This window comes from Chiloscyllium punctatum, chromosome 19 (genome assembly GCF_047496795.1).
Source record: "Chiloscyllium punctatum isolate Juve2018m chromosome 19, sChiPun1.3, whole genome shotgun sequence".
NCBI classification, from domain to species: Eukaryota; Metazoa; Chordata; class Chondrichthyes; order Orectolobiformes; family Hemiscylliidae; genus Chiloscyllium; species Chiloscyllium punctatum.
The window spans coordinates 81,492,586-81,517,297 of record NC_092757.1 but is presented as its reverse complement, the minus strand read 5'-3'; the positions used below and the strand labels follow the sequence as shown (position 1 = coordinate 81,517,297).

Genomic DNA, 24,712 nt, shown 5'->3' with positions numbered 1-24,712 from the left:
CAACTATTCACCGACAGAAGTCATCACATATGCTGGATCCAACATCAATTGTTAACTTCTTCACTACAGCAATAAGAAACTAAGCAATGGTCTCTACCAGAGACTTTTTGGGGCTTCCTTCTCAAATGTTCTATTTAACATAGCAGTCCTTGTTTTCATCTTTAGTCCGCTATTAGTTTACTGTTCCTTGGGTTAGCAATTGCATCCCTATCATCAACTTTTTTTGGACCTTTGAGCCATAGTGTGGGAGTCTGTTGTTTAGTTCTTTAACTAATAACTTTATTAGGAACATTCAGCAGCAGCTTGCAATAAACCAATCTTTAACACGTTTAATAAAAAGCTTGACTTCTGATCCATTTTCATTTGAATCATACAAATTTAAAAAAAGGCAAGCAAGTAAGTCGTATTAATTCACCAAAATAAAACAAAGAACAGTTGATGTTGAAGATTTGAAACTCAGCAGATCTGAAAGCATCTGTGGGAAGAAAGCGAAATATGAATTCAGTTCACTGACTACAACGTGGTTACATCTGGTGGCCTTGACACACATAAGGGCACCTGGGATTTAGGTAGAGGCTTGCAGCTTTACTCTGTCAGAGGCATGAGATTGTACATCCACTGCCTATTCCCTAGCAGACAGTGATGGACAGCAGTTCACAATATACACTTCTTTAGGTACATGCACATCGCAACACAAATACACTGAACAAGATTCCTTCAGATCGTTCATGTGCAGCTGGAATAGGTGTCTCCACACAGACACTGCTGGATCATGCCTTATACTTCCCTAGTCTGCCTCATGCATTGGTATTTGGTTCCCCTTATGCCATCACCATTCACTTCCTTTCCATCTACAAGCAACTGATCCATGTCTCGGCCTCAATTATCCACAGTATCAGAGATGGACCAAACATAAACTGCCTGATCTGTCCTTGCTGTTTGTAGGCAGGATCAGTTTTTCCTGAGGTAAATCCATTTCAAGTCTAGCAAAAATCTGGAGTCAGAGTCATACAGCACAGAAACAGACCCTTCGGTCAAACCAGTCCATGCTGACCATAATCCCAAACTAAACTAGTCCCATGTGCCTGCACTTGGCACATATCCCTCCAAACATTTCTTATTGATGTACTTCTCTTTTAATTGCTGTAACTGTACCTGCATCCACCACTTCCTCTGGAAATTTATTCCATGCACAAACCACACACTGTGCAAAATAAAATTGCCCCTTATGTTTGTTTTTAATCTTTCTTCTCTCACCTTAACAATATGTTGAAATTCCCCACTGTATGGAAAAGACACCTGCCATTCACCTTATCTATACCCCTCATTATTTTATAAATCTCTATAAGGTCACCCCTTATTTGCTCCAGTGAAAAATGTCCCAGCCTATTCAGCCTCTCCCTCGAACTCAAATCCTCCATTCCTGGCAACATCCTGGTAAATCTCTTCTGAACCCTCTCCAGCTTAATAATATTCTTCCTATAACAGAGATCAAAACTGCACACAGTACTCCAGAAGAGGCCTCACCAACGTTCTGTACTACCTCAGCATAACGTCCCCATTCCTATACTCAAAGGTCAGGGCATGAAGGCAAGCATGTTACACGCCTTTTTAACCATCCTGTCTACCTGTAATGCAAATTTCAAAGAATTATACATCTGAATGTTTCCCTGTTCTACAACACTACCCAGGGCCTAACCATTACTTGTCTAAGTCTTGCTTTTGCTTGTTTATGAAGATGATTATGCACGTCTCTCTCTCCCCAAACAAAGTAGATTTGCTTTCAGCCTTTACCAGTGACCAACTACAAAGAGGCTGTGCGATCAATGCAGTTGACTAATTGCTGCCCAATCAGACAGACAGTCTCCTTGTCCCCTGCCCTCGAATGATCAGTTTCAATGAGGATGAAGTGTCAGCGTGCTGGATGAGATCATTATTAAAAACAAAACTTTCTGTGCAGCTATAAATGCGCTCATTGCAAGGCCAGGTTGCATTGACAGTTTTTAAGTGAGACAGTGTTCACTAGGTGACATTCAGAGCCTGTGCAATATTGTTCACTTCGAGATGAGGGAACCAGAGGCAGCAATGTTTTCACAATCAATCAGATTGAAATTAGATTAGATTAGATTCCGTACAGTGCATAAACAGGCCCTTCGGCCCAACAAGTCCACACCGACCCTCCAAAGAGTAACCCATCCAGACCCAGTTCCTTCTGTCTAATGCACCTAGAACGATGGGCAATAAAACATGGCCAGTTCACCTAACCTGCACATCTTTGGACAGTGGGAGGAAACCGGAGCACCTGGAGGAAACCCACCCAGACACGGGGAAAATGTGCAAACTCCACACAGACAGTCGCCTGAGGGTGGAACCAAGCCTGGGACCCTGGTGCTGTGAGGCAACAGTGCTAACCACTGAGCCACCGTGCCTTTTGCTCACTTATTTTGGATCACACACAGCGCAATATTAAATCTGCCCAAGAGTGGAACAGAAATGCCAGTAACTGGAAAGTAAAATGATAAGTGTTGGAAATGTGCACTGAGTCAGTGTTTAGAGAGATACTGCTTGGTGTTTTAAATGAGGACCCTATAGTAAAAGTACATATGACCCTAAAGTCACTGCTTCTATCAATTAAATATAATTGAGGTTTAATTTTTTTAAAACTTGGACAGTTCATGTCAAATGTCCTGCAGGAAAGGAAATCTGCTGTACATACCTGGTCTGGCCTACATGTGACGCCAGACCCACAGCAATCTGATTGACTCTTAACTGCTCTTTGCAATGGTCCAGCAAGCTACTCAATTCGAGGGCAATAAGAGATGAATGACAAATGCTGGTCCAGTTAATGACAGCCACATCTTATGATAGAATAATGAAAAAACATATCTGGTCAGGCAGCATCTGAAAATGATGGGAATGACTGTAAATGACAAAGGCCATTCAGCCCGTCTGAGTACATGCACCTAGTCCAGTCTGGTGCAGGTTTACCAGAATGATGCTTCAAGTCTAAGAGTTAAATTAGAAGAGATTATGCAAACTTCTAATGTAAGATCGCAGACCTGAAACATTAATTCTATTTAACACACGATAGATGCTGTCAGATCTGCTGAGACTAATTTAAAGTGTTTTCCTTTTTTATTTAAACAAAGTAGGGTTTATAGAACCTGGAATTTAGATAACTAACTCAAAGCACTCATTATATCAACTGTTGTTTCCTCTCGCTGAGGACATTCCCTTTAGGTTAAGCTCGGATTTCATTTTACACATAAGGAGCAACAGAAGTTAAAAATAACTTTTCTAAATAGTAATCAATGCTGGATTAATCATTAGTTTTAAATCGGAGACTGATCCATTTTTATTAATGTGAGGTATTGAGGGATTTGGGGAAAGGCTAATGTATGTAGTAAGGTCCAAGCTCAGTTAGGGCCTCATCAAATGGTGATTCACAGACACATGGCAGCTTCCTGTCCCTCTGATGCATCCAGTATAGTCCTAACAATTTCCCTCACCTATCTCCATTGTAGCATCCAGTTGGTTCATAAGACAACTCTTGGGTCTCTGCAGTTGTTGTTCGAGTGTGTGAGAAACATTTGTTATTCAGACTCAGTATAAAACTTGCCTTTTACATGTTCCCCTTGACCAACTTCAGTAACTTAAAAATCAGTCCCTTATATCTCTTTAGAAACCTCCAAACTCTCCCGGAGGTCAGCTCCTGTACAGGCTGATAATGCCAATTTTTTCCAGACAGCTTCACATCATCTGGGCAACATTTCACTTTAATGATTCAACGACCATTTTGGCATTTACATGTGCCCCATTCCCCCTTAAACCAAACCAGTGGCAGTCAGCAACAGATTAAGGGGAGGCCATTATATTATATTATCACTACACTATTAATCCAGGTAATGTTCTGTGGGTTTTAGTTCGTCCTGCCATGGATTGGAGTTCAATAACTATCTGGAATTAGGAATGTAATGATGGCCATCAAACCATTATTTACCATCTGGTTCACTAATGTCCTTTAGCGAAGGAAACTGCAACCCTTACCTGGTCTGGTTTACATATGATTCCAGACCCACAGCAATGTGCCCTCCGAGCAGGTAATGATGGGTAATGAACACTGGCCTGAACAGTGCTGTCCACGTAGAGTGAATGAATAAAAAAAAAATTTAAAATGAACTGAGATTAGAAACTAGAAAGAGGAGTGCAGTTCTCAGCAAACTTGGTGTATTAGAATGCTTTGGGATTAAAGGATCAGGCAATTTTACTGTGAAAGCGATGTGCAGTTGACTATCTATTATAGTACAGTGAGCTAGTTTAATGACTGATCCTGTGAGGAAGTGGGAAAACACAAATAATGGCTCCTCCTTCAATTACAGCAAACAGTTCCCACTCGTACTGAACAGATAACATGAGCCTTGCCTAAATGGTACAGCAGGGAGAGTACATAAGTATTGTAACTCATCTTTATCTGAATCAAAAGAAAAGTCTAGATTCTCTACTCTGCAGCTTCTAAATCTCAACACTTTCCCATACAAGGGCAGCAGGCACACAGGAATCCAGCACCTGCTAATTCCCCTTCACACCACACACCATCCTATCACCAATCCTTCCATCTTGTTGGATCAAAACCCTAGAACTCCTTCTCCATTATCTACACCACACAAACTATAGCAGCTCTGCAAGGTGACTTAACACTACCAGCTGAACGACAATGTGGAATAGGCAATAAATACTGGCTGACAGCAATGCCAACATCTGAAGAACAAAGAGGAGAGATTTAGAGATCTAGATATAGTAGACATTTATAGCTGTAGAACTATTCACATCCCAACTAGCTGCGTGCTACATGGACATTCCTAAAAGTTAAGCCCGCAGTCTGGAAGTGAGAAGCAAAAACAGAAAATGCTGGAAAAGCTCAGCAGTCTGGATGCAGGCAATTATTTCCTAGTTTCCGTGCTCCCTCCCGCCCGCCCCCCCCCAACAACTACTCTCTGCTCCAGACTATTCACAAGCAACGTCATGGGAGATCATTTTAAAAGGAGAGATGACTAACTGGAGCAACTCTGCTCTTGGCCATGATGAGGAAAGAGAAACCAACTGTACAATCTTGCACCTTTACCACCCTGTCTCAGATGGGGCCTGTCCCAAATATAAAAAGGCACGGTTGCCCTCGCCACCTGCCCACCCACCCCAGTGCCCCTCCTTTCAGGTTGAAAGTGATAACAAAGACTCACCGGTGCAGCGTTTCTGCAGTTGCAGGATCTCCATGTGCAGCCCATGCAGTAGGTCCATGTGTTCCCCCTTTAAAAAGGCGATGTTTCGTTGAACGCTCTGCAGCTGCCGCTCCAGAGATGAGATCTCCATGGTGACCGGGTAAACAGTCTGAGCCGGGAGGAAAGGACAGGTTAATGATCAGGAGAGACGATGATGTGAAGCACAGTGAACGTGTTCAGAGACCTTTAAGGACACTGCAATAAATCCTCCCCTTTGCATAACTGAATGAGCCACCATTTTCAACCCACTGAGCCCCTGTGCAGTGCCCTCACTGTTCCTCTGCAAAAAACAGCATTTCACAAGGAAACCATTTTTTTCACTTTCAAAGGACGCTGCAAATTTAATGATGCTTGATTTATTATACATTACTATTCTGCACTCTACAGATTACGCACGTGTCTGTTTACAAAATGCCACTTGGAAAAGCACTCCAGTTGTACAGTTATGAATTATGGATTTTGGCATTTCTAAAATGGGGTGCAGACAACACTAGCAAGGTTAGCATTTGCTGCCCATCTCTATTTGCCTCAATTGAGCAGATTCCAAGCCCACATCCAAGTGCCAGGATGTTGCTGAGAGTTTGGAGTCATGCTGTAATGTTAAAAAATTAAATGGGAATATATCTCTGAACATGAATGTAAAGAGTTAAACTGCACTGAGTGAACATTCTGGAAGTAGGTGGGAACAACAGTCATGCAAGAATGCGAATGACTCCCACTCCAATTCAACAGTCATTTACTACTACTTCCCCTACTATTATCATTCAATGTCTTCCATTCTGAAATTCTTTCTAGCCATCCACTGAAGCTCGGACACATCACAACAACATTATCTTGGGGAATCACTGAGTCAGGAAATCATCTGCATAAGGATTCCCCAGGATTAGGGCATTAGCATTTGCATTATCTCCGAGGATGATAATTCTACCTGGGTTAACGTGATTGTGAGTAACTGGGGGTTGTCTTGAGTGGCATGTGATGGTGTGGGAGTGGCCAAGTATCTGTAAGCATGGTCAATTGACCTCTATAAAGGGAATGTGTTTTCTTTGTTCAGTGACTCACTTTGACTCAACCTTGCACGCCTGCAAGGGGGGTAAAAGGGGGTCACCTAGCTTGTACAAGCTTTCATAAACTTTAACTGTTCGTGTATGGAATGAGCTGCCAGAGGATGTGGTGGAGGCTGGTACAATTGCAATATTTAAGAGGCATTTGGATGGGTATATGAATAGGAAGGGTTTGGAGGGATATGGGCCGGGTGCCAGGTAGGACTAGATTGGGTTGGGATATCTGGTCGGCATGGACAGGTTGGACCGAAGGGTCTGTTTCCATGCAGTACATCTCTATGACTCTAAGTTGGTGTGTGCAAATTGTATCTCGTGTGTGAAACCTCGGGAAAAGAATGTAACAGTTTGGCCAGGTTGGGTAAGAGAGGGCGATTTCCAGACCATGAAACAAATGAAGGTTTGCAACAAATCAACAGTTTCATGGCCCTCTCATTCCATTACTGAGACTAGCTTTCATTTTCTTTTGTATCTGGAAGAGTTATTGCACACAACTGAACGGTTTTCCCACTGCCAAACCACCGTGACGTTTTTTTAGTTTTTAACTATTAACCACCACCAGTACAGACTTATTTATTAATTGATTAATTATAATTAACTCATTGCACTTAAATCCTACCAGCTACCAAGTGGGATTTGAACCCACATCCCCAAAAACATTAGCCAAGGGTTACTGGTCCAGTGACAGTACCAGAGCCTCTCTCACATCTCTGACCAAAAACATGGTCAAGGACTTTAAGGCCCAGTCAGGGTTGGGAACTGAGGCAGACAGACAGGGAATCACATACTACTGGGTGTTGTATTGCCTCCACCTGCTCTGAGGATATCTTGCCCCATGGAGGGCTATCCTTGTGTTAACTCTGAGTAACCAACTGAAATAAGTAAAGGCCCAGAGAAGGAGGCGGCGAAGTGGGTTTCCCCAGTCAGGCTCCAGGCTACCATCGAGATTCTCCACAGGCAGAATCAAGGGCTTTCAGCTTCTCCATGTTGCCTGAGAGCTGGAGGACAGCCTGGGTGCCTCCAAAGATCAGTTTATATGTCCAGTCTCACTTCCCCTGATGTGGCATCCCGATACTGCTTTTAGAAGCAGTCTGATTGGACCGCCACACACCATTGCTGATTGGCCAGAGGGCAGGCTGATTAGCTATTCATTGGTCATGCTGAGGAAAAGTTACAGACGAGTCAAAAATTTAAATCACCCTCCATTGAACTCAATGGCAGGATCCTGAAGCCCACATGCAAAATCCTGTGTGTGCACTCTGAATTATAGTGTTTTGTAAATTCAAGAAGGGTAGCACTCCTTTATGAATGTTCTAGAGTGTCATTGGATCTGAAATATTAACTCTGCTTTCTCGCCTCAGATACTACCAGACTGATGAGTTTCTCCAGCAATTTCTATTTTTGTTTCTGATGTCCAACATCTACAGTTCTTTGGCTTTATTTTTAATGTTCCTTTATCAATGATGTTTACTTAATGTGAACCACAAAATATAACTGGCCTCGCAAAAGCAACAATAAGCAGAAATAAGAAACATTTGCGGCAACTGTAAAATTATTATTTATGGCAAAAATAATTTATCTCCATCTTATTCAGGCCACACACAATGAAGAAAGATTTGGCACATCTGATCCTGTAAGCTCTGCCTATTGCTTTCTCCTTGCCTCCTTGTTTTTGGTCGGTCCTATTAGGAATCTCCTCAGGTCTTATCCATCCAGTTCCAAACATTACCACCCAAAAGACTCCCTCTGATACTAACTGACCTGATGTGCCTTTGCCATTTGTCTTATCCGAATAAGAGCAGGCCATTCAGCCCCACTCACCTACTACCAGCTGATTAGATCCTGGCCAATCTGTATTTTGAACCCACCTGCTTCACTCAATCCCACATCTCTTCACACTGTTCCCCAGCAAAAACCTATCCATCTCAGTTTTGAAATTTTCAATTGATCCCCAGCTGATTATTGAAGGGGGTTTGTGTTGGGAGTGAGGAAGGGGAGGGGGACAATTCCCATTTCTAATCCCCTCTGTGTGAAGATATCCATCCTGACTTTACCCTGGCTCTAATTTAAGGTAATGGCCCCACAGTCTGTTTTTCTTTCTGCGCCATCAACTCCTTTGACAATCTCAGACACCTCAATAAATCACTATTAAACTCCTATTCTCTTGGGTGTACAAGTCTAGTCCATGAAACCTGTCATCATAATTTAAGTTGTCACATTAATTGACTGCCAAGCCCCAAATCAAAATCTCAATGAATACAAGATGGAATCTCCATTGAAAAGCCATTAACAAGTCCTTATTTCATGCTGCCCAAGTATTAACCCTATCACACTTCGAACAGAAATCCCTCCTTCACTGTATTTTCAAAGCTGCAGCCATCGATACATTGACCAATATTTTGGTTACAACTGTAATGCAGTGAAATCCTTCCAACCACCTTTCTCCCGTATTCTACTTTTATTTTCAATTAGTGTACCCAGTCTTCAAGGAGTCTGAGCTCCCATATCGTCACAGAAATGGAACTCAAAATGTTCTCCTCTCCTTGTCTCTCTCTGTATCAGGCTTCGAGATGTTTTCATGAACATCCAATCCCACTGCAAAGTGAACCTCAATGACCTACCTTGACAAGTGTGGCAGGTTATTCATTGCAGGGAAAATAGACAGCAGATTGTAGTACAAGGAGTTAACTTTGACATTAATACACAGGTGAGACAGTATATATCACTTCTCTGTGATGATTTTGCTTTTGTCTTGCAACCATGTGACAACGTGAAGCCTGAGTAAGCACCTTTACCAATAACGTTGGGAAAACAATGGCATACTATTGCTAGACGATTAATCCAAAAGTTTGGCTGATATTCTGAGGCCCTCTGTTCGAATCCCACTGTGGCATTTTAATTCAATAAAAATCTGGAATTAAAGAGACTAATGATGACCATAAATCTATTGGTGAGAAAAACCTGTCTGGTTCATTAATGTCTTTTGGGGAAGGAAATCTGCCATCCTTACCTGGTCTGGCCTACATATGACTCCAAATCCACAGCAATGTGGTTAACTGCTAAGTGCTGTCTGGACAATAAATGCTGGCTTAACCAGAGATGCCAGCACCCCGTGAGTAAATACAAGTTAACTTTTTCCTTACTTCAGCTAACTCTGTAAATATTCAGTATCAGCACAATAAGACCAAGTATGTTTAGAAGACTGCTCCTAATTGACCAACTCTTTGGAAGAGCTGGCACAGGCACAGCAGTCTGAATGAGCTCCTCCTGTGCTGCATGATTCTCCGACTGCATCTCCAAGAGGCTTTATAAATGCATATTGCTGCAGAGTGACAACTCAAAAACACCCTCCAAATGTGAAAATGCTGGAAATGCTCATCAACTCTGGTGAAACAATGGAGAAAAGTGAAACAGAGTTCGGGATTCAAGGTAATGACCATGAATCCGGCCGAAAACATTAACTCTGTTTCTGACTCCAAAGCTGTTGCCAAACCGGATGAATATTTCCAGCAGATTTAGATTTTTATTCAAGGGACTATTCTTGACTTCAGCTGATCAATCTGGGACACAGTTGCCAAGAGGCAATGATGATAATTAGGAGAAACTGTTCCAGCAAAGGAGTAGGGGAGGGGAATCACCAAAGATAAATTATAGTCTTTCTAGATATCATTCGCAGTGGAGATCATTGAACCTGGTGTATATTTAGGTCAACATGGGTCATGTTTCCATTTGCATTTATCAACCCAGATAGGAAAGTGTATAGCAGTTTGATATTAACAGTGTAAATTTCTGCCCTCACTGATACTGCAAGTTATGGAGTAAAATGTCTTTAAAATCATAGAATCAATACATATGGAAGCGGGCCATTCAGCCCATCGAGTCCTCACTGACCATCCGAAAAACATCCCACCCAGACCAACATTATTCCTATCACCCCGCTTTTCCCTCGGCTAACCCGCCTAGTCTGAACATCCCTGGACATGAGCAATTTAGCATGGTCAACCTATGTCTTTGGACTTTAATTTCCAAACAAACAGTTGACCTAATCATTAAAGGGAAACATGGTACTATTATTTCAAAATAGGTTCACAGGCGTATAATCCTCTATTGAGTGGATTGTATGCTGTACAATGTTATGAATCAGTGCTGCTAATAATGTTATTTATCAATGAGTGATAGGTGGATTTCTTTCTATTTCCCAACTAACCTTGTTAGAAAAAAGCTTTCTCGATTCAAGTAATATCCCTGGTGGAATATCTTACTTGGTGTACTGGATGGAAAAATGCAGTTACAATTGATTACTTTGAGTAAGAATTGAAAAAATCAAGAACGAAACTGTGATGCCAGTAACAAGCAGCTCAGTGCGTACAAACGGACAGAGTTCAGAAGTTGATCATGAGAAGCCTTAGCCCCCAGAACCACAATCACTGAGGCTGAGGGCATTGCTGTATTATCAGCCGAATATCTGACTGACAGGTTATGAGTAACAGGCAGTCAACACTTATGAGGCAGTGCTATATAATCAAGTGAGCCAAGGGTGGAAGTGCCACCACCAGCAATCCAGAAAGAAACATCAAGCAAGTCTGATCAAGTCCCCAGATAGAAGTTGGCATATTGAGATTTGAGTCAAGGATGCTTTGGCACAGTTCCTGCTGAGACTGCTTGCAGAGCTGTGCAAGAAACAGTCCATCAGCTCCCATCATTGTTTTACAATTCGGGAAAGAAGAAAATCAAGAACAGGCTGTACAATTACAGCATTTACAAGGCACTGGATGGGTATATGAATAGGAAGGGCTTAGAGGATTATGGTCCAGAGTGTGGTGCTGGAAAAGCACAGCAGGTCAGGCAGCATCCGAAAAGCAGGAGCATCAACGTTTCAGGCAAAAGCCTTTTCCAGCACCACACTCAACTCTATTCTCCAGCATCTGCAGTCCTCACTTTCGCTTAAAGGGATATGGACCAAGTGCTGGCAAATAAGACTATATTAGGTTAGGATATCTGGTCGGAATGGACGAGTTGGACCAAAGGGTTTGTTTCCCTGCTGTACATCTCTATGACGACATCTTCAAAAAAGAAACATTGTTGACCACAGGCTCTGCCAAGCAGGAGCACATGCTGCACTCTTTAGATCCATTCCAAATTCTTCGTCTCCTTTTTCCCTGCCTCCTTCAATTCCCTGCCTCCTTCAATTCCCTGATTTCCTTTGCTTGTGTGCTCACCTTGAATTCTGGTTTCACACCCACACATGGCCCTTCACGGTGAATTTTTTTTTATTACAACACGAAGCCTAACAAAATCCTTTCCCAGAGGAGAAAAAAAAACCTTCGATATTTGGTAATGGATGTGGTGGCCCTCCAGTTTTGAAGTATACAAGATGAGACAGACCGATATCTGGTTTGCTACTTTTTTTTCCCCTTCAGGGAAATTAACCAAGGGACGTTAATTACGACTGGTATCCCTGGTGCATTCTTGTCCTCTCATCAACTGAAAGATCCTGAGACCAACAGCGGTGTTTCCATGGGAACAGCAACAAAGGAACATTCTATTCAATGCCTTGGGCCTGCAAACGCATTAAGGCTGGTCTGTGCCTCATTTCTATTTCCCTGTCTTGATTCACTTCAGAAATTGAACCGTGAGCCTCTATGGACCACTTAAATATCACTTATCAATGCTATCCCAAATCATGTGGCATGATTGCCCTTTCACCTCCACACTTTGACATATACTGCTATGGAACATTGCAAATGATAACTTCTGAGAAAAATAAACGATTCCCATAGATTATACTATTGCACAGTTCTGAACTGATAACTGGAATTGCCTGATGTAAGAAACACTGACATCATTTTGTTCTATTTTCCTGATGGCCCTGATGTGAATTTTTTGGCTCCATTATAGTTCCTAGAACTTGCAGTTTTCTCTTTGAACCTTCTATACGGCTATTTCTTTCACAATATTTGTTGTTCTGATACTGAAACATGCCTTCATTCTTGGAGTCTTGTTCAGATACAGGCAATGCTCGCTAAACAGGCAACGAATCCTGGGATGTCAGTGGTATTCATTGCATGGAAAAAGTTTACAATCAGAATTTAAGGCTTTTCTTAGGGCTGTAAGGAAGGTGGGATCAAAGGCCTCCATCGATAAGAAATATGAAATAAATAGCAAGGACTAAATGTTGGAAAATGGGATTAGAATAGTTAGGTTCTTGTCTTTGACTGGCACGGACACAGTGGGTGAAAGGTCCTTTTTTTGTGCTGTAGATCTCCATGACTCTGGACTACGACCCCATTACAAATAGCAATTAAAAATAACGACTGCAGAACTTTTAACAGTCAATTGCAAATAATACTTACATTCTGCATAGAAGCGGAGAACTCTAATATTGCTGAAAAGGGGTAACATTACCAAACACTTTCATGTTGCATTCGTCAATGCAAAATTTCAAGTGACCTCAACAATTTTATATCATGGGAGAAAAGGATGCCTTTTTTACTCATGTAAAATAAATTGCTGTGATCATTTGAAACTGGACATTCTTGCATCTAGGCATTCTGTCCAGATGGATGTAAAGTGTAAAGAAGGTCTGTTTTCAACGATTATACCAAGTTTCCAGTTGGATATCAGCATTACATTTGAAGTTGATAACGAATCATGAAAGAAGTCAGACTAAACCAAATCATCCGCTGACATTTCCACCACCTCCAAACAGACCCCACCACCAGGGATATATTTCCCTCCCCACCCCTTTCCGCCTTCCGCAAAGACCGTTCCCTCCGTGACTACCTGGTCAGGTCCACGCCCGCCCACCCCCCCCTCCCCTATAACCCACCCTCCAATCCTGGCACCTTCCCCTGCCACCGCAGGAACTGTAAAACCTGCGCCCACACCTCCTCCCTCACCTCTATCCAAGGCCCTAAAGGAGCCTTCCACATCCAAAGTTTTATTTGCACATCTACTAATATCATTTATTGTATCCAGTGCTCCCGATGCGGTCTCCTCTACATTGGGGAGACTGGGCGCCTCCTAGCAGAGCGCTTTAGGGAACATCTCCGGGACACCCGCACCAATCAACCACACTGCCCTGTGGCCCAACATTTCAACTCCCCCTCCCACTCTGCCAAGGACATGGAGGTCCTGGGCCTCCTTCACCGCCGCTCCCTCACCACCAGACGCCTGGAGGAAGAATGCCTCATCTTCCGCCTCGGAACACTTCAACCCCAGGGCATCAATGTGGACTTCAACAGTTTCCTCATTTCCCCTTTTCCCCACCTCACCCTAGTTCTAATTTCCAACTCAGTAACTGTCCCCATGACTTGTCCGGACTTGTCCTACCTGCCTATCTCCTTTTCTACCTATCTACTCCACCCTCTCCTCCCTGACTTATCACCTTCATCCCCTCCCCCACTCTCCCATTGTACTCTATGCTACTTTCTCCCCACCCCCACCCTCCTCTAGCTTATCTCTCCATGCTTCAGGCTCACTGCCTTTATTCCTGATGAAGGGCTTTTGCCCGAAACGTCGATTTCGAAACTACTTGGATGCTGCCTGAACTGCTGTGCTCTTCCAGCACCACTAATCCAGAATATTACAAGTAATGTCAGTTAATCTACTAGCAACAAGCTCGGACAGAGGTTATACAAGTACCAATATTCAACAAATATATACCAGTTAGGAGTTTCAACATTACCAGTGATCCAAGTGATTGGTGAAATAGTCATGAGGGGTTGCAAAAAATCAAAAATCACAACCAACAAATTCTGAACCACACAAAGTTACCAAAACCCACAAAATGTGAAAAGGGGCTAGGGAACAAATCAAAGTAAATGTGTTACTGGTTTGCGAAGGACAAAAAAATCAGAATGTGCGGCTCCCACTACCATTACAGCTAAATTTAGCAACTTTATAATGTGATATGGCTCAAAATCCCAGCACTGGTATCACTGCCACCCTCTTGAAGCTAGTACAGAAAGAGTCATTACTGTTGACATTACTCTGTTGTCCATTCCATACCACCCCCCTACAATCCCCACCTAGGTTTGGCTGATCCTAAGCTGAATATAACAACCAGTCTGGTTTAGAAATGATATTTAACATCCAAAACTGATCGTAATGGAAGCTGAACAAAGCACAATGAGATCCGATGCAATTTGCTCCTGCTGCAGTGATTCCAGAGATGTCCTGCGTCATTGCCTTAGCTTAAGCTCCTCCTCTTGATCATTTGCCAGCCACCAGAGGCTGTACAGGTGACAGCTGTTAAAAACATCGCTGCTGCTGGCATCTGAGTTTAACAGAGAGTCATTGATACAATCACTCAGATCACTGACTCTGTGACCACCACTTCTGCTTCAAGCTCCAACGTCCAAAGTCATCCAATAGTGGAACTTGGAATTCACTCTCCCGTATGTGACTTGTGGAGACTGAGACTATTGGAGATTTGAAGACAGAGACGGAGAGTCATTTGGTCAGACAGATGGAGCTTAGTTGGCCCATTAGAGTTGAGAGACAGGTCTTTTTTTTCCACAATTCTAACACGGGTTCTGAGCATCACTAGCAAGGCCAGCATTTATTAACTAAAACAGAACAAGGAACTGCAGATGCTGGAGATCTGAAACAGAAACAGCAATTGCTGGAGAAACTCTGCAGGACTAGCAGTACTTGTGGGAAGAAAGCAGAGTTAATGTTAAGAGTTATCAAGGGACTCAAAACTATAAGTCTGCTTTCTTCCTAACGACGTTGCCAGACCTGATGAGTTTCTCCAGCAATTTCTGTTTTTGTTCCAGCATTTATTCACATCACTAATTAGCCATGGTGATGATGATCCACTTGAACAGCATATTCCAACTCATTAATACTTTTAATTTAAATATCTACAACAACAAACTGCATTTTTATAGCTCACTTCATCCAGTGAAATATCCTAAGGCTGGTTATAGATTATCAAACAAAATCTGACACTAAGCTTTATAAGATGACGTTAGGTCAAATCCATAGAATCCTTACATTTAGCCCAACAAGTCCACATCAACTCTCTGACCCACCTAGACCCACCCCCCCCCCCCCCTACCCTAACCCCATAACCCTGCATTTCCCATAGCTAATCCACCTAACCTACACACCTGGATACTATGGGCAATTTAGCATGACCAATCCACCTCACCTGCACATCTTTAGACTATGGGAGGAAATCTACATAGACATGAGGAGAATGTGCAAATTCCACAAGATAGTTGCCCAAGGCAGGTCCCTAGTGTTGTGAGGTAGCAATGCTAACCACTGAGCCACCGTGCTACTCCAAGATGAACAAAGGCTTAGACAAAGAGGTAGGCTTTAAGAAGCTTCTGAATGGAAGTTAGATAGATGAAGAAAGAATTTAGGAAGGAACTGAGGAAATTAGGGCCTGGTCAGTTTATGGTTCAACAGGGGTTGAGCAACTAAACTCAGGGAAACACAAGAGGCCAGAATTGGAGACATACAGAGATCTTAAAGTCTTGCAGGCTGGTAGGGTTACAGAGATAATAAGGAGATCACCACAGGGATATTATAAGCAAGTATAAGAACTTTAACGCTGAAACAATGCCAGATCTGGAGTCAATATAGACTGGAAACCACAGGGTTCAGAGTGTGGTGCTAGAAAGGCACAGCAGGTCAGGCAGCGTCTGAGGAGCAGCAGAATCAATGTTTTGGGCGTAAGCCCTTCATCAGGGCTTTCGCCCAAAATGTCGATTCTCCTGCTCCTCGGATATACCTGCTATACTTTTACAGCACAACACACTTGACTCTGCTCCCCAGCATCTGCAGTCCTATCTTTCTCCTGGAAAGCATAGGGTTGTCAAGGGAATGGGGCTTGGCACAATTTAGGATTCGAGCAACAGCATTAGGGATAAGTTTAGTTTGTGTAAGATGGGAGATGGGATGCCAAACAATAAATGGTTGGAATAATTAAATCTAGAGGTGACAAAGACATGGGTGAGATTTCAGGCGAGATTATTTCAAGCTGAAATTTCAGGATACTCCAGTCACTTTGTACATTTACCTCAAGAGCAACTGAGCTACAAGGAGTAAGATCCCAGATTCAATCCATGGCATCTGCTTAATTGGAATAATGTCCATTTGGTGAGATACTGGAGATGGACCAAGGACTTAAGAACCAGAATCTAACAAGGGATCAATGCATTACAGCAACCAGGGCAGACAGGGTGGTTAGGGCAGGAAGTTGGTTCAGGAGGTAACCATGTCTCGCTGATGTATCAAGACGTGATAAAGATACACACAGCATGACTGACCTTGCAAAATCTACCTCAGTAACATCTAGGAATTGGTGTCAAAGGATATTATCTTTGTAGCAGCAGCAAAAGCTTTTTTATTGCAATTCACCATCAAACTGATCTGCAATGCAAATATGGTGATTAGGAAGATATGGGATTTAATTATACAGGGAGATAGAAGCCAATTAACTAGGACTGGACTGAAATGCCATCAGGACCGAGTACAAGTGGGACGTTTCTTTCCAATCCAAGGTGACAACATCACCCTTGTGAACTTCCGAGTCAGTGGAAATGTGTGCGCGAGCACGTGATGGGCCACATTACAACTGAGGGCTGCAAGCGAATTACTTGCGCATATGAAAATATGACATTTCTTTTTAAAAATTCACATCAGACAGCTATCACAATATGGCTTAAAGGTTCAAATTATTAGTGAGGAATATTTAGCAACATAGATATTTAAATGTCACCTGAAACAACTCCCAATCTGGAAAAGTTAACATTCAATACTATAACCCAACTAATGAAACCAACAGGGATCAAATTCAGCGAAGATTCGATAATTTAGCTTCCCTCATTCGAATGTAAGCATATAAAATTTATTCTTTTTAAACAGACACTGCTCAAAATGGTTAACTGGCCTCACAAATAGCATCATTCTGTCTGACGATATCTAGATATATTCCTAGCATGCCCCACTATTGACAGCTCTGGAGGATTACGATGTGAAATGGTGCGAATCTTGAACAGTTTCAGACCCCTTTTATTATTTTATCTTCTCCAAACATCACGGAAGTAGTCGAGAGCACAATTCCGTGCTAGAACAGCTAGTTCAGAACGAATAATATATTAGTCAGTAATGGTTGCCCTGTACAAGGGTAAAGTGGCCATAGTCTTAGCAGTGCATAAGGCTGCACTCTCACAAGAGAGAGACACAGAGAGAGAGAGAGAGAGAGAAAGAGACACAAAGAGAGAAACGGAGACACAGAGAGAGAGAGACAGACACAGAGAGAGAGAGAGAGAGAGAGAGAGAGAGACAGACACACACACTCACTCACTCAGAATTAGTGGTGATTTAACCTGAAGGTCACCATACCTCAGATGAGGAGAATCCTTCATGGTAACCTCAGCCTATTGAATTGAATCCATACTGTCTATCATGTATTCTGTCCCGCATTTCACTTAAAGCTAGTCAGTTAGAATTAGTGTGCCCCTAAAGTGACTCCATTTTGATTCACAGGGAAAGTAGAAAATAAGACTGGGAGTAGGCTACTCATCCCCTTGTTTCTGCAATCAAATTGTAACTGATACACATCTTAATTCCAAATCGCTCAATAAATCTTACCTATCAAAACATTAACAAATTTCAGTCTCAATAACTCCAATTGTTCTGGCATCTACAATTTGCTGGGAAGAGAATTCCAGATTTCTGCTTCCTTAATTATGTACAAGTGATTCCTGAATGGTCCTCTTGAATAGCCACATTCACATTTAAAGATGCTCGTTGTTGATCCCCTCTCAGAGGGGATCTTTCCGGTGAACCCACCCCATTAAATCTGTTTAAATTATATGATAATCCCATCATGTCCTTAATCAATGGGGGTACAGAGAAAATTTATGCATCTTGTCCTCAAAATTTAACTCTCTAAGTTGCAGTATCATGCTGGTAAATGTCTGCTGGACCTGGCAATATCCAAAGCACAAGAGAGGTGCAGCCCTCAACAGGAGAAATTTTTAACGCTGGGAAAACCAAAGAATGACATTTGGTCAGCGTTTATTACTGAAGTGCTATAGAGCTACCAGGACCTCTCAAATACAGACATAGAGCTGTACAGCATGGATCAGACTCTTTGGTCTAATTTGTCAATGACGACCAGATGCCTTCAATTGATCTATTCCAATTTGCCAGCATTTGGACCATATTCCTCCTATTCATGTACTCACCCAGATATCTTTTAAATTGTACCAGCTTCCACCACTTCCTCTGGCAGCTCAGCCCACACACACACCACCCTCTGCATGTTAAGTTGCACATTAGGCACTTTTTAAATCTTTCCCCTCTGACCTTATACCTTTGTCCTCTAGTTTTGGACTCCTTTACTCTGGGAAAAAGACCTTAGCTATTCACCCTATCCATGCCCCTCATGATTTTATAAACCTCCATACAGTCACCCTCAGCCTCTGCCACTCCAGGGAGAAAGCCCCAGCCTGTTCAGCCTCTCCCTGTAGCTCAAACCCTCCAATCACAACAATATCCTTGTAAATCGTTCAAGTTTAACAACATCTTTCTTATAGCAGGGAGACCAGAATGTGCATCATTAGACCTAAAATAATAAAGGTGCTTTATCCATTTCACGGTTTTGTTTGACAGGCTACAATACTCCAACCCTTTCCAAGCAAGCATCTATTGTACACACATTCCAAAGTGGATTTGCCCCTGTCCATTCCTTTCCCCAGTTAGCTTTAAACCTCACCTTCTCCTAACCATGTCTATCACTCACTTGTGTTTTTGTGATATTGGAAAGCTTTGATTTAAAAATCAATTTCACTCCTTACTTGAGCTGCTCGCAGAAAATCATTTCTTGAAATGGATACCGTGAGCAGTTTTGTCATCTCTTCTGAAAGAGTCTAGCTGAGACTAACACAAGCACTTTCTAAGGGACACTCAGACTTGTGTCACCCAGACTGGGAGGTTATGGTCAGGCTCCTTGTACATTGTCTAACTGCAAGAGTTCTAGGAGGATGAAAGGGCAGCACTATGGCTCAGTGGTTAGCACTGCTGCCTCACAGCAAAAGGGACCCAGGTTCGATCCCACCCTCGGGAGACTGAATGGAGTTTGCACATTTTCCCTGTGTCTGCGTGGGTTTCCTCCCACAGTGCAAAGATGTGCAGATTAGGTGAATTAGCCATGCTAAATTGCCTACAGCGTCCAGGGATGTGCAGGCTAGGTGGGCTTGCCATGGGAAATGCAGGGTGATTGAGTAGGGCAAGTATGTCTGGGTGGGATGATCTTTGGAGGGTCAGTGTGGACTCAATGGGCTGAATGACTTACTTTCACACTTTAGGGATTCTATGATATTGAGGTTAGCCTTGGTCCCTCAGCATCACCCATTCCCTTCACTAAGTTAAATAGCTTTAGATTTACCATTCTGTTGTCAATAACTGGACAAGGGATGAATCCATGCTGACAATGAGTATGTGATTAAGATGACCTTGCATTAAGTAAGACCTTGGAAAACTGGAGTTCAGTGCACATGTTACAGCCAAGGCCCCTGCAATTTGTAGCATTGTACATGACCAAAAGGAATGCTGAGTGTTCACACAGTTCCAGTGACAGTGGGGGTGAGGCTACTACACCAACTGATGTCATCCCATCTGTTGGCCTGCTATCTGTTCAGTCCCAGTGACCTCATGCAAACTGGACACGTATTCAAAACAAAAACAACTCTGCCTGATCTGCATCCTCAGAAGGTTCAATTTGACCCCCAAAAGCTTGGATTTAGAACTTCCACAGGAACCTACCTCAGAGTGATCCTTACTAGCAATGCTTTTCCAATTGGTGGGTATGACATAAATCCAGGGCTGTAATTTCCTGCAGGGTAGTATTAAATGTCAGCAGACTCCTCGACCAACACATGTCCATAACTATCTCATATGTGCAACAGATTCTGCGACAAGCACAATAACTAATAAGATCGAGTACCTACCATGTGGGAGCAGGCCATTCAACCCATCAAGTCCACAGTGACCCTCCAAAGAGCATCCCACCCACTAATTCTAGCCCTGTAACTATGCATTTCTCATGTTTAACCCTCTGGACACTTCAAATAATTTAGAATAGCCAATCCACCTCACCCATACATCTTTGGCCTGCAGGAGGAAACACAGTGAGAACGTGCAAATTCCACACATTCATTGGAGGGTGTATTCAAACCCAGGCCCTTGTTGCTGTGAGGCAGCAGAGCTAGCCACTGAGCCAGCCACATTGAATAAATCACCATGAGCACTCAGATCCAATGATTGCAACATACCCCAATAGAAACTGACTGCCCTCACCATTGTTAACTATCATGACTTTGTGGACTACTATACTAATTGCCAAAAACATGAATGGCCAGGCGATCATCTGAGGGTGAGCTTTATTAAAGTTAAATTTCTATTTACTTTAATATAAATAACAATAATATGGCTTTCCATTTAAAAAATTGAAACTTTAGCTACTATGCACTAACACCTTACTATTGGAAAGTACAGAGAAAATGGGCACAACTGGGGATGAAGGGGAGAATGCAACAATGCATTGGGTGAGAGAGATGAGGGCACAATTATGTTTCAGTAACAGACTGTTACAGTTGTACAAAAACGGCAAAGGCTCTCATTGACTTCAGTGCAGGAGAAAGAATGAACATTTTCACACAGAAACACTTGATAACCCGCTTGCGTTAGCCTGAAGATTCTGCGGAAGTCCAACACAGTGAGAGAGGCCACACTAATACTCCAGAGCAGTCCTGTCAGAGTGTTATTGAGTCACTGAGATGGATATTTCGGCATCAGGTCCAGTTGGCCACTTTGGTATTGATACAGAATTGATAAAGATGAATAGTACCCCAGACCACAAAGATGAGTATTATAATTCATTTAGCCAAATTGTATTGTTAGGTGCCATACACCACGCACGCTCTCCAAAATTATATTAGTGTGTGGCAGGACTCTGGTGGAGAGACTTACTAAGGTACAACCTACTCTACCTGTCAGGAACATAACCATAGACCTACCTGCCCTCAGGATCTCAGTAGAGCAGGGGAGTTCTGACCATTACACATCCCTCACCACCATCACTATCCGTGGGATCTTGCTATACGCTGATTGGCTGCCGCGCAACCCCCCACCCCGACTGACTGGCTGAATAAAGGTGGTGGGGGCGTCCCGAAGTCGAGAGAGGTGCTATACAAATGCATGGTCTTTAACACCACCTTCAGCCTCCGGGTGAGGGAATTCAACGCTGAGCGGTAAACCTGATGTGTTTACACCGTTTCCATAGCCTGAAGTCCTCTCCTTACACAGGAGAGTTCAATCCAGCCCCTGAAGGTCAGCTTGGTCGGATTTGGGGGGGGGGGGGAGATGGGGTCATTGTAAACAAAGCCGAACCAGACAAGCCCAGCACAAACCACAGCGTTGAGTTAACTCCGAATGCACTCGCAACATTCTGCAAATGATTTCATTTTAAAAGTAGTAGCTGCTGTCCGAACCCAACCTAAACACAAACACAAACACAAACACACACAAAATGGAATAGTTGCAGCGACCAATAACCGAAGCCCCGGGTTTTGTAATCTCACTGAATTGTGTGCACTCACCGGAGAAGCCGCCTCTCCAGACCCTGAACAAAGGCACAATCTCCCTTTCCCCACCCCCCCGGCAAGGGCAGGCCCTCACAGACACACCGAGCTGGATTTACAAGTGTATGAACATCGCAGCTGGAAATTCCGCACCAGCTCCTGGAAACGCCGGGGAAGGAGGAGGACAGGGCGGACCGCTCGCCAGCAGCTGATCCACCGCCGTAAACACGGTGCAACGTGACCGGAAGATCAGTCCTGATTGTTCTCCCCTCCCTCGGGAGGTAGGGTCTTGTACAGCTTTGGCTCGTCCTTCCCCTGGTGGAGTGTTTTCTTTTCATGTTTTTCTTCCATTTCTTACTATTGCAACCAGCAACTGTCAGGGGGATGTGACCATGACCTGAAGCATCTACAAGGTCATGAGTAGCAGCCACAAAGGAACGCCACTTCCAACTTCTCCTCTCAGCCACTAGAAATCCATCAGAGCTCCCTCATAGTCGTTGGGTCCAGTGCTTTCACCAAATAGACTGCTCCTGTATGGGGTTAGGTTAAAAATCACACAACACCAGTTTATAGTCCAGCTATAGTTGTATGAATGTTGGACTATAACCTGCTTTTTAACGTTATCCTCCTCAGTTGAAAACCTGCGCCTCCATGGCCTATATAGGATGTGAAGGTTGCTGACAAGGTCAGCATTTATTTTGCTTATCCCAAATTGCCCTGGTAAGCCCCCTTCTTGACCCTCTGAGGGAGACCCATAGCATCAAAGGGATGAACAGCACGGAAATAGAACCTTCAGTCCAACCCGTCCATGCTGACCAGAAATCCAAACCTAATCTAGTCCCACCTGCCAGCACTTGGCCCATATCCCTCTAAACCAGATGCCTCTTAAATGCTGTAATTGTACCAGCCTCCACCACTTCCTCTGGCAGCTCATTCATACAAGTGCCACCCTCTGATTGAAAAGGTTCCCCCTTAGGTCCCTTTTAAATTTCCCCCCTCTCACCCTAAACCTATGCCCTTTAGTTCTGGACTCCCCCATCCCAGGGAAAACACCCTGTCTATTTAGAGTGGTGCTGGAAAAGCACAGCAGGTCGGGCAGCATCTGAGGAGCAGGAAAATCAATGTTTCGGGCAAAAGACCTTCATCAGGGGCTGACCAGGTAGTCACAGAGGGAACAGTCTTTGCGGAAAGGGTGGGGAGGGAAATATATCTCTGGTGGTGGGGTCTGTTTGGAGGTGGTGGAAATGTTGGCGGATGTCAGGTCCACGCCCCCCAAAACCCACCCTCCCTTCCTGGCACCCTCCCCTGCCGCTGCAGGAATTGCAAAACCTGCGCCCACACCATCTCCCTCACCTTCATCCAAGGCCCCAAAGGAGCCTTCCACATCCAAAGTTTCACCTGCACATCCACCAATATCATTTATTGTATCCGTTGCTCCCGATGCAGTCTTCTCTACACTGGGGAGACTCGACGCCTCCTCAAAGAGTGCTTTAGGGAACATCTCTGGGACACCCGCACCAATCAACCACTCCGCCCTGTGATCCAACATTTCAACTCCCCCTCCCACTCTGCCAAGGACATGGAGGTCCTGGGCCTCCTCCACCGCCGCTCCCTCACCACCCGGTGCCTGGAGGAAGAATGCCTCATCTTCTGCCTCGGAACACTTCAACCCCAGGGCATCAATATGGACTTGAACAGTTTCCTCATTTCCCCTTCCCCCACCTTACCCCAGTTCCAAACTTCCAGCTCAGCACAGTCCCCTTGACCTGTCCTACCTGCCAATCTCCCTTCCCACCTATCAGCTCCATCCCAGCCCCCATTCACCTATTGTACTCTTTGCTACCTTCCCCCACTCTACTCTCTGACCTATCACCTCCATCCTCACCCCCATTCACCAATTATATTCTTTGCCACCTTCTCCCCACCCCTGCCCTCCTCTCATTTATCTCTCCACCCTGCAGACACTCTGCCTCTATTCCTGAAGGGCTTTTGTCCGAAACATCGATTTTCCTGTTCCTCGGATGCTGCCTGACCTGCTGTGCTTTTCCAGCACCACTCTGATCTAAACTCTGGTTTCCAGTATCTGTAGTTCTCACTTTTGCCTAGGGACTGAAATTAAGTTTGTGTTTCATTTCTATTCACTTCCCCAACTACTGTTTCAGATCCTTCAATATGTTTTGCATTTTTAACTTTTATTCCCCTATTGGTTAAGTAAGATGTCAACATCATGATAGTACGAATCTGTGAGACATTCTTGCACTGTCCAAGGAGCAACCCTTGCTTCCAAATCCATTCCAAATTGCATTCGCTCATGAAACTGCTGTTACCTAATGGTACCAAGTGCCCATACTGCATGTGTGAACCTTGTCAGAGAATTCTGACAGCCAACCAAGAGCAGGCATCATCAACACAATACCCCAGACCACTCAGTATTGCCGTACACCATGCATTTAGTCACTGAGACATTGGAAGGTCCCTGCATTCATTACATACCAAGCATAGCTGGCTCCCTCACCTCAGTGAACCACGTGCCAAAAGAATATTGAGCGTCCGAAACTAAATCAAATACATACGTCAATTAGCAACATTGATGGATTCCTCTATAGGCCAGTCCTTAATTGCTGTTGGCCTAGATGAACCATATTCAGATGTATTTCATGTAAGATTTCTATTTAGATTGATACCTTCAACTTCAATTAAGTTTCTTTTTCTCATCACTTTTGTGTTTATCTGCCAATGATTGGAGTTTTAGCTTGTTTTTAACAACTCC

At 43.5% G+C, this 24,712-nt stretch overlaps 1 protein-coding gene across 3 annotated transcripts in view; it reads right to left on the bottom strand.

Annotated features, from left to right (window-relative positions):
• The window catches only part of ccdc92ba (coiled-coil domain containing 92Ba), an 88,596-nt gene extending 66,262 nt beyond the window's left edge, over positions 1-22,334 (bottom strand). The window contains exons 1-2 of one of the 3 annotated variants that reach the window (XM_072589843.1): positions 21,961-22,334; positions 5,238-5,385 (exon numbers count right to left, since the gene is read on the bottom strand). In XM_072589843.1, the coding sequence (XP_072445944.1) occupies positions 5,238-5,367 (130 nt within the window). In that variant the 5' untranslated portion in view covers positions 5,368-5,385; positions 21,961-22,334. Of the gene's footprint in view, positions 1-5,237; positions 5,386-17,698; positions 17,723-20,125; positions 20,170-21,960 lie in introns of those variants that run through there. The other 2 variants (XM_072589844.1, XM_072589845.1) reach the window with 2 other exon arrangements.
• Positions 22,335-24,712: the final 2,378 nt, after the last annotated feature.